At 46.5% G+C, this 10,074-nt stretch overlaps 1 protein-coding gene across 9 annotated transcripts in view; it reads right to left on the reverse strand.

Annotated features, from left to right (window-relative positions):
* LOC103624682 (sodium- and chloride-dependent betaine transporter) overlaps nt 1-10,074 on the reverse strand; it is a 54,857-nt gene that overhangs the window by 14,706 nt on the left and 30,077 nt on the right. For 6 of the 9 annotated variants that reach the window (XR_001859317.1, XR_001859318.1, XM_017726212.1 and 3 more), the window contains 5 exons: nt 9,582-9,706; nt 9,209-9,321; nt 8,335-8,472; nt 6,941-7,043; nt 632-732 (listed from right to left, as the gene is read on the reverse strand). Coding sequence is in view for 7 of the 9 variants with exons in the window: in XM_017726212.1 (XP_017581701.1) it covers nt 632-732; nt 6,941-7,043; nt 8,335-8,472; nt 9,209-9,321; nt 9,582-9,706 (580 nt within the window). In the remaining 2 variants the exon portion in view is untranslated. Of the gene's footprint in view, nt 1-631; nt 733-832; nt 6,739-6,940; nt 7,044-8,334; nt 8,473-9,208; nt 9,322-9,581; nt 9,707-10,074 lie in introns of those variants that run through there. The other 3 variants (XM_017726214.1, XM_017726210.1, XM_017726215.1) reach the window with 2 other exon arrangements.

Here is a 10,074-nt window from a genome sequence, read left to right on the forward strand (position 1 = left end):
CCTGCTGAAGCCTGGGGACAAACAACTAGGAATCTTTTGTAAGTTATAGTTATAGATCCCATCTGTGTTCCCACTGAGGTCAAAGAAAACAACTCTCAACATCAGATACAAAACCAGAATTTGGCTCAGAAAGCATGTAAAAGTCAGTGGAGCAAGACTGGACACAAATTCAAAACAGGCAAGAACTTGCCTGAATTTGGGTGCATTTTCTTTAAACACAGTCACAGAAGTTTTGGAAGAGATTTAATAACATAGAAAGCCAATGGCTATAGAAAGATATTTCTGAACCATGGGCAGTCCCAGGAACACAGGCTGAAGCAAGTTTTTCAGAACAGGGTAATTCTCACTGGTCTTCTATTCATAGGTAATTTGACCAAACCTCTCCAGGCTTTGAGGATACATTTCCTTTTGCCTTCACAATACACAATTGGCTTCTCAGGCTCAAATAATTTTCCAGGCAAAACATAAGGCTTTACAAAGGAAATAAATGGCTACCTCAGCTATGGACAAGCTTCTGCTTCTCCACAGCAGTTTAAAAACTTTACAGCAGCACCTTGGAGATAAGTCAGCCTTTTCTTCTGAGAATTTGGGGACCCAGAGTGCCACATCATGATGTCATAATTGCACTTACCAAGCACAGACCCGGGGTGAACACCAGCCAGCAAATCTTGATCAAGGGCCACGGCCGGAAACCAATCATGTCCTCAATGTTGTCGTAGAAGCGGTTGGCACCTTGGCCACCAACCAGCACAAAGTCAGAGGTCAGATTGGTTTTGTTTCCTTCAACCACTATTCACATCAGATCCCAAACTTTCTTTATCCTTGGTGTTTACTCCTGGTGAAAACATGGCTATCCTAATAATAGAGCAGCAGGTGATGGGGTTTTCTGGGATTGAAAAGGCCCATCTGTGGCTAAATAGAGATGGAGAGGCTTAATTTCATCCATAAGTGTCAGAAAGATCCACACTGAAGAAAAGCACAGTTCCTCAGACAGCAGCAGCTCTTAGTGAGAGGATGCAGCCCATGCACTGGTAAGGACTGCAAAAGGAAAAGTGGAGCTCCTGGTTTACAGAGAAGCAAGGGAAAGCTCGTGCAGGTTGAGCACATGGGATTGTGCGAGTCCAGAGTGCTAAAAGGAACAAAGAGAGTGGGGAATGCCTAACAAAACCCTCTCTTCGTAAATAAACGTGCTGGTATACCAGGGAAGTCATGTCAAGAATCACGACTGAGGTGGGCAGGACCCCTGTCATCAAGACCCTGTCTTCCACAGAATATTTTATTATTGGCATAAACTCTGAAAACCTGGCAATTAAAATGCCTCTGAAAACCAAATCTTCCATCTGCAAGTGCTGCTGTACTGTCTGGTGAGAGCTGTCTGACGGGTGTCTGATCTCCTTTTCACTGGTTTCACTTACTGGGTTACTTTGTTCACAGCGTGTGGGATCCACCTAAATCTCATGGTGCCCTGGAATGGGATACAGTTCAGAAAAGCACCTAGAAGTCCTGCCACCAGCCAGATTCTAATCATTGACTCTTCCCAACCCAAAGCACAGAGGGCAAACATATGCAATGGCATAGAGGAGACAACAAACTACAGATGGATTTCAGCAGACCTTGCAATAGGCTCTAGGATGTCTCCAAGTATCAGGAGCCTAATGTTGGCCAGAAAGAGACGTAAAATGAAGAAAAATCAAAAAGTCATTTATAAGGTGCCCTAGCACCTTTCTAACCACAGCTAACCGGATATACCAGACTGCCTCAGGCAAAGTAAGATGACAATATTGGACAAAAAAAATTGAGCTAGTCTGTCCAGAAAAACGGCTACCAGTTAAGCACCTCTGGGATGAAATAATACCGTATTTGTCTCGTTAAAGTTTTATCTTGGTGCTTAGCTGATAAAGAAGGATTCTGCTTTTGGGGATGTTCATCTGTGAACTCATGGTCAGGTCAGTTCCCAGTTGCAAACGTGGTAAGATTTTGCTTCTTTATATCTCAACACCAGAGGGCTGGACTGGGCAAAATATGTGCCTGTAGAACTGGCCACACTTGTGAATGTTTGGAGTTTGGTGAGTTGTATTGTGGTTTGTGGGTTTTTTGTCTCAGAATTACATTCTCATATTATGTTTCCTTTAAATATAGTAATTCTACAAAAGCACATTATGTGTGCTGCTTTTTTTTTTTTTTTGTAATTCTTTGCATTATTTTCTATATCCCATGACTAATGCTTGCAGAAAATCTCTTTTAAACCCAGCTTTTTGAATTATTTGGTGGAGGGGGGAAGCAGGAGGATAGTTCTTTGAACACCTCTTGGTGTTGAGTTGGCAAGTTAAAAACCCGCCTCAAGCAAAGACAACAAGCTGTGGTATATCAAGGGACATGCAGCCTTGTGTGGGAGCCCAGCCTACACCAGAGAACTTCCAAGCTGTAAATACCATGAGGCTTCAGATAGAATTTCTGAAAATATATTGGGGATGAAAGGAGGTGAGGTATATAAAATTAATTTTGCCAAAAAGCCGAAATCTTCCACAGGGTGGGGAAAAAAAAAAAGAGATATAGATCATGTGAATGGCAGTTTAGAATATAAGCACAGCACAGTGTCTTCCACAGAAACACACTGCCATGTCAGACATATGACAGATAAATTAATTCATAATACAGCTTCATGGCAGATAAAGTTTCCCTGCCAATATGGATCTAGGATCTAGTCAAAGAGACATATCAGTTAAAGAAATATGAAAATGCTAAACAAAAAGAACACACACACACATCCATCCCCCAACAAGAAAAAAAAAAATCCCACAACTTATGTTGTTAATTATGATGTGCCTCCACCTGTCCTTGTCCCTTTTCTCTGTAGGACAACCGCCAGGTCCTAAATTTCCATGGCCTCTATGGCAGTCAGAGGGTGATGTGATGAAACACAATGGGGACTGACATGAATGTCCTCAGAGAGTATATGAACAGGAAGTTTTACATAGTCTACACTTCACAGGCAGATGAAAAAGTAATCAAGCTTAAGAAGTCATCAGTTCAACCACTCAACACTGGGTTGTTGAGCAAATTAGAAGCTGGAGGACACATACTGGAGCAATGTGCCTTTCCTTCCCAGCACATTAGAAAGCTTAGATAAAGTTCCTGCAGAGAAAACCATAAAAACTTCCCCAAAGAGATTTCTGTTGGAGTGCACAAAGATGTTTGCTTCTATCTCCAATATTTCAAGACAAGGAGGAATGGGATGCAGTCACTGGACAGCTAACCATGAATGCTAGTACCACTTCCCTTGTGCAGATCAACCCCATATACCTTCAAAGTGGTTGTGTGCTCTTCTGACAAATCATTTTGCCACGTAAATGCACAGGAATAAATTTCACAGGAACCTAACTAGAGATTTGCTAACATCCTTATCTCTTGTCCTTATGGAGCCCTTCTCATTTTACGCAGCTTATAAAAACAGCAAATGAGGCCCAAATTAAAAGGGACAAAGATTGAATTTTACTTTTAGCATATTTGAAAAACAGTGAGTTTCACAGTTCTGCTAGTTCGGAATCTATAAAAACTCTCTCCCCGTTTTATCTCCCAAGTTACATTTATTTGCATTCATCTATATCGAATTTCACCCACAACATTCCAAAAGGTGATGACCGTGGCTCCACACCACAGTACCAAGCATGTATCTGCTCCCTCTCTGTCTCAAACCTGCAGCATCAACACCTGCACCAGGTCTGTGCAAAGAGCCAGCAACAGAGGCATCCTGGCACCACAGCTGCACATCCCAGCACCACGGCCGCACATCCTCTGCGTACCAGGCGCACAGAGCAGACCCGTTATGGCCCATAAGGAAGGTTGCTCACAGCCAGCGCATCTGAGAGCATTCAGCACACAGAGCCAGAGCAGGCCCAACAGGCAGGATCCAGGCAGGAGGAGGCTGCCATGCCACGCCACGCTGGGAGCCACGCTGCATGTGAGCAAAGGAACCAGAGAAAGATTTATCATAGCACAACACGGGTTTACCCCAGGGTCACCCACAGGTACCCTCTGGCATCAGTTTGCTTTAGCTGTGTAAACAGCCCTAGTGATTTCAGCCCCGGCTCTCCTATAGTAACGGAGGCCCTTGCTTTCTCCCAGAACAGCTAATCCTAATGTGCATGCTGTGACTGCCTGGAGAATCTCCTCTGCAGCACATTTTGGTGGCATCATGTTGTGAATCTCAAACCCCAAGCCTGCTTATAGAAGGGCTGTCTGTCCCAAAGTGGGAGGGAGAGAGGAGAAGAAGCAGGGGGACACCAGAATCCCTGCAGCACTCTCCTCTAGATCAGCAGGTCCAATGCTGTACAATCCTTCCACAGGCAGGGAGCAGTACAGGGGAAATCCTCAGGTCTTTGGGAGAGCAGCTGCCTGGCAGCAGGGGGAAGCTGCCAAGTGGTGGGTGGTTGGCGTATGTGCTGGGAGAGGGGAAACTCAGAACGCATATTTGTGTTAGCAGAAATGTTGTAATTCTTCACAGTGTAAGCAAGAGGCTCAGCCCTGCCAGTTCTGAGGCTGGGGAAAAAAGGCCTTTAATCAGTGCTAGTCACTTTTTTCCCCCACTATAATGCCTCACGTCAGCCCTCTGACTACATTTTTGACCAGAATTACCCCAGTGGATGCAAAGCAGAATGTCAAGAGGGTAAAATCCCACTGTGTGGAGTGTGGCACAAATGAACCCATGGTTGTGAGGAAAAGGGTCACTTCTCTGTCCCCAACTACTCCATCTCCCTTTAAGGCTGCTGGGGCAGCATCACCTCTCCTGTTACTCATTGTCTGCCATTGCTCCTCTCCATGGGTCATCAGAAAGGGCATGTGGCCTGTGTGACTGTAAAAGTGGCATTAAACACCAAAGCATAATTCAGTTTAATCAATTAACCTAGCATGCTGATCCCCATCCTGTCACAGACGGATGGGGATCTCCATGCCCCTTTAATCCCAGAAGGACTGGGCAGAAGCTGACTCAAATCTGGCCAGGGTCTGCTACTGCAAGCTGTGAGGTGAGCTTCCCTTGAAGGAAATCTTTCTAAAATAAATCTCTCTTAGGGATCTCTTGCATTCCCTAGAGCTCGAGACGAAGCAGCTGGACCAGTCACCCTTTCAGTAAGAGAGGAGTTTATCCAAACCAGCAATTGACTCCTGCTCTACATGAAGCATTTGGAGAAACTGGTAAGCCCTTCACCAGCAACTGCACTGCAGCCAGTGCAACCTCTATAAAACTGTAAGCACCAAAAGGAGCACACAGGGACTGACTGCCCATAACAAAGCAAAGGTGGTACCAAATGGAATTGGCAGATGGCAGATTTAGAATGAGGAAATGAGAGTGACTCCTCACACAACACCTGAGAAAGCCATAGAACTCCTTGCTGCAGCATTTTGTGGATGATAAATGCTTAGCCAAGTCAACTGGAAAAAAATAACAGAAGAGAAATAAATAGATTTCGCTTCTGGCACTGGAAATTCCTGGGCAACAAAATGAGTATTGCATCTGGTTTTAGGATACCCAGCTCAAGAAAGACGTGTAGCTGTCAGAGTGGGTCCAGAGAAGGACCGTGAAAACTAAGAGTGGACTGAAAACACCTGTCCTGTGAAGACACACTGAGAGAGTTTGGGCTGTCCAGCCTGGAAAAAAGAAAGCTCCAGGGAGACCTTGTTGCAGCCTTTCAATATATAAAGGGGGCTTGTAGAGACATGACAAGGGCTAACAGTTTTAAATTGAAAGAGGAGAGGTTTAGAGTGTATACAAGGAAGAAATTTTTGACTCTGAAGATGCTGAGACACTCGAACCAGTTGCCCAGAGAGGCTGTGGATACACCACCATTGCAAATGTCCAAGGCCCAGCTGGACAGGGCTCTGAGCAACCTGGTCAAGTGGAAAGTGGCCAAGAGGGTGGACTAGATGACCTTTAAAGGTCCCTTCCAAAACAAACCGTTCTATGGTTCTATAATAAGTTGTGAAAAGCTGAAGAACATTCACAGAGAGTATCACTCCTAATTTTTCTTCTATTGTATTCCTTCATGAGCTCCTGACCACTGAGACCCAATGTGATGTTGTGTTTGCAATCTTTCCCTGAGGCTATGATGGCAATGCTGCTTGAAGTAGTTGAAACCAGCAGATGTGTGACCATGGGATGTTGAGGTCTGGTCTAAGCTGGCATCTACTGCAGCTGTGCACAATCCTTACAGCTATGAGGCTCCTGTAGTTCCATGAAGCAAAGAGAGGGAGCAGCTGCTCTGCATCACACACAAGACTCTACCCAAAACCCATCAGCCTTGAACAAGCTTCAGGGAGAAAAATCAAAGCCTTTGTGCTCAGAAAGAGATCTCCCCATGGGATATCAGAGAAGACTCTTCTTACTGCACAGACTAACAAGCAGTTGGTTTCCTCCTGATAGTTCATGAAGTTCAGTTTTATCCTGCTCCTGACTGAGTAGTTAAGTTACAGACTTCACTGAGAGCCAAAGCAGTCCCTCCTGTTTCTTTTCTGAGTGCCATCACAGCCAGGATAAACAGGAAGCAGGAATCATCACAGAAGTAGCACATAGCAGGTTTTCATCCCAGCAATTTCTGTTAGATTAACTGGCAGGACTAAACTAAATGCACAGTGTAAGTAGACAGGGACAGACACCAAAGAACAGCAGTCACTCCTCTATAGCTGATTATCTAATTCAAAGGGCAGATGGGAAGAACAGCAAGGCAGTTCAATATGAGGCACCTATGGAGAAGGAAAAAACATTCCTAGTCTAAATGTGGAGCAATTAAGAAATGTTGCAAGGAAACACAGTGAAAACTAGACAAGAAAGAAGATAATTACAGCACTTCTTTGCCCCCTGAGGATCTTCTCTATCCACTCCCACTTCTCAACCCCCCATTCTTGCCTTGATAAAGAGCAAGACAGACTTTTGTCCTCCACTTACCATACACCCATCCTACACAGATGACTTCAAAAACAGCCAGGAAGAGCAGGCATGTGCCACTGGCAGCATAGTAGTCAAAGAGCTGGAAGATGTACATGCCACCCTGTTGAAGAGGTAGAGAAAACAGAGCCATGGCAAGACCATTCCACGTCAGGGAAAAATGGGTGGGCCAAGCAGAAGAATAGCAGCAGAAACACTGAACCTAGAGCAGGCAGGAGAAGAGCCTTCTCTTGGGGCTGCCCTCACTCTGTTCCAAAAACACCATCAGGCCTGGTGGCAGGAGAGTTTTCATGCCTATTCTATGATACTTCTGGGCTAGGCAGGCTTCTTTGTGCATAAGAGCAGGAGCTGGTTTGTTTGGCTGTTTTTAAACAGTTAGGAAGTTTCCAGAATAATTTTTGACATACCATGTAGCAGTGCAGAACTTGGCACCCAGAAAATTGTGATCTTGAGCACCAGGATATTCAGATACCTCATTTTCCTTCATCCAACTTTACATACTACTCGTGGCCCAAGCTCTGCAGTGGCAGAGGCTCATGGCTTTCCTGCTGCTTCTGACTTCAAGCTGAGCCCTGCAGAGTTGTCATCAGCTACCTGTACAGGCCCATGGATGATTTTCATGTGATTTCTCCAAGAGAAAGCCCCTCCAGGTCAAGCAGATGCTTTCAAATAATGCTGAAAGGCTCTAGACACACAGTGTCACTCAAATCGATTACCACAGGAGCTGCCTTCAGCCAGGATCCTGCTGGAGGATCATTTGTCTGTGTCTAAGGGGTTTAACAGGAATTAGCTGTCACTACAGAGCCCACGGAGGCAGTACAGGAGCTCTAAGACCCTCACCCAGGCTTGTGGTACACACAGAGCACAGCACAGCACCATGCAGGAAGAGGTGCAGCGTTTAGCTGCAGAGCAGTGCAAACACTGTGTGCCTGGCACCGCACCAGCACAGCTCTGCTCCTTCTGGTCCCCAGGATCACAGGCTTCCCACGGGCTCCAGCAGGGTTATGGCACAGCCATTACCCGCAGGCTCCTCTCCTGCTGCTCTGCTTTGTGTGGAAAGCAGCCAGCAAATGATCACTGCCCTTAGAAGAGCTTGTTTTCAAACAGCTCAGCTTGTTTTAGCTCCCAGGTCTGGTATTTGCATGAAGCCGTGTGTCAGGCAGCCTCTCTGGGCTGTGGGACCAGGGTCTCTGGAAGGCTCAGTGATGCAGTGAGTGCACCAGTGTCACACGGGGTCAAAGCAGCACTGGCTGTGAGAGACACCAGCTAATGCATTAGAAATGAGAAACAATTAACAGCATCAAAGACAAGCTTGCAGTCTCTGCCCAGAACTCCAGAGCTGTGTAGCACGGGGTTTGGTGATCAGCTGTACAACCTAGCTACTCCTTGCTTACCTCAGTGACCAGCAACAAGCCCAGCAGGTAGCATATGACTGCAATGGCCAGGATCAGCAGCTCCCGACGCCCCTTCTTCCGAAACACACCAGGGAACATGTCGATAATAGCTGTCACCATGCTTTCCACACAGACGAACTGCAGAACAAAACAGGTCAGAGAAATCAGTGTCTCTCCTTCCCCAAGCACGCACTTCTCCTCCCTGTCCTTTTTGTCCTCCCACCACCCAAATCCTTATTTTTTTAATTTTTCTTTTCATCTGTCTTGTTTCCACCAAGGGCCAGCAGAAACAGAGGAAAAAGACCTGGTTATCTGAGCACAAGGGCTGAGGTATTGCAGAGCAGAGCCTGAGCAAAACACCTGCCTGATGGACATGCGGGACACCCTCTGCTCCCCTCGTGCCCGCAGCAGGGCTGCACGCTGCACTCTACGGGGTTTGCTCTTGGCATAACAGGGGTATGGGTTTGTAGGAGGTGGGCACACCAGTGAAAAGAGGACACATGGATTGCTCTGGTGGGATGCAGCAGGGAGAAAACATCCCCATTCCCCATCCCAGACTGCACTGCTCGGTGCTGGGCCTCACTCTGTAGTGTGCACAGTTTTGGAGCTGGCACAGAGAGGGGGGATGTAGCTGGGACACCCTCACACACACAGGGAGGAGAAGCCAGCAGAGATGCCAGCACATAAAACCACTGTCCTGCCATTGGCCCTGGCTCCAAGCTCCCACAGTATGAAAGTGCTGCACACAATGTAGAGAACCTATTCAAGGTACCAGCAAAGCACATACCCACCTTACCCTTTCCAATGGCCATGGGGAGTGCTCAGGGTGGGGACAGGCACCTGCATGTTAGGTGAGGAGGAGAGTTTGCTGTACCTGGCTGTCCAGTCCCAAGAAGATCAGCATGAGGAAGAAGAGGCAGGACCAGAGCTGAGACACAGGCATCATTGTTACTGCTGTTGGATATGCTATGAAAGCCAGGCCAGGACCTGCCAACAGACCACAGGATGACCACTGCCCTGCAGTACAGAGTAAGCTCACATACTTCTTTCAAAGCTCCTATTGCCACAACTGCTGGCCCACCCACGGCTGAAAACTGTGTTGAGGAGTACTGGTCATGCAGACCTCTCTGCAGACACCCATAGTCATAGAGGATGTAGAGAACATCTTGGGTTTCACCTCAGAAGAGTGCCCTCCCCTTCAGGCTGTTTGTTTTCCCTTGGCTCTGAAGTCTCCCAGAAAAACTTACCTGATTCGGCCACTTCTGAGATAGGTACACCCTGCTCTCGAGCCATGAAGCCCAGCACAGAGAAAATGGCAAAGCCAGCAACAAAGCTGGTGGCACTGTTCAGGAAGCAGAGCGTGATGCAGTCCCTGCAGGAAGGAGGCCAGAGAGAAATGGGTGTTTCCTGCTGCAGAATGGATCCACTTAGGATCATGTCTGTACTCAGCTTCCCTGGTTGGACAGCACTAACCAAGAAACAGCAATGTTGTTCTTGAACCCACTCAGAAGTAAAAAGCTCAGAGCAGAGCCAAGAGCTCAAGAGTTATAGGACTATACATGGCATAGCGGGTGAACACAACCACACAACACATAGCAATAAAAAAACTGACAAGAGTCCAGAGAATAGTAAAACAACAGAGAAAATGAGGAAAACAGAAAATTAGAAGAGAAAAGAGGTTGCAAAAGTAAACATAGTCAAGAAAGAGGAGTATCTGAAAGCATGAAAACAAACAGGTTC

The sequence above is a fragment of the Corvus brachyrhynchos genome, unplaced genomic scaffold (assembly GCF_000691975.1).
Source record: "Corvus brachyrhynchos isolate BGI_N302 unplaced genomic scaffold, ASM69197v1 scaffold191, whole genome shotgun sequence".
Lineage (NCBI taxonomy): Eukaryota > Metazoa > Chordata > Aves > Passeriformes > Corvidae > Corvus > Corvus brachyrhynchos.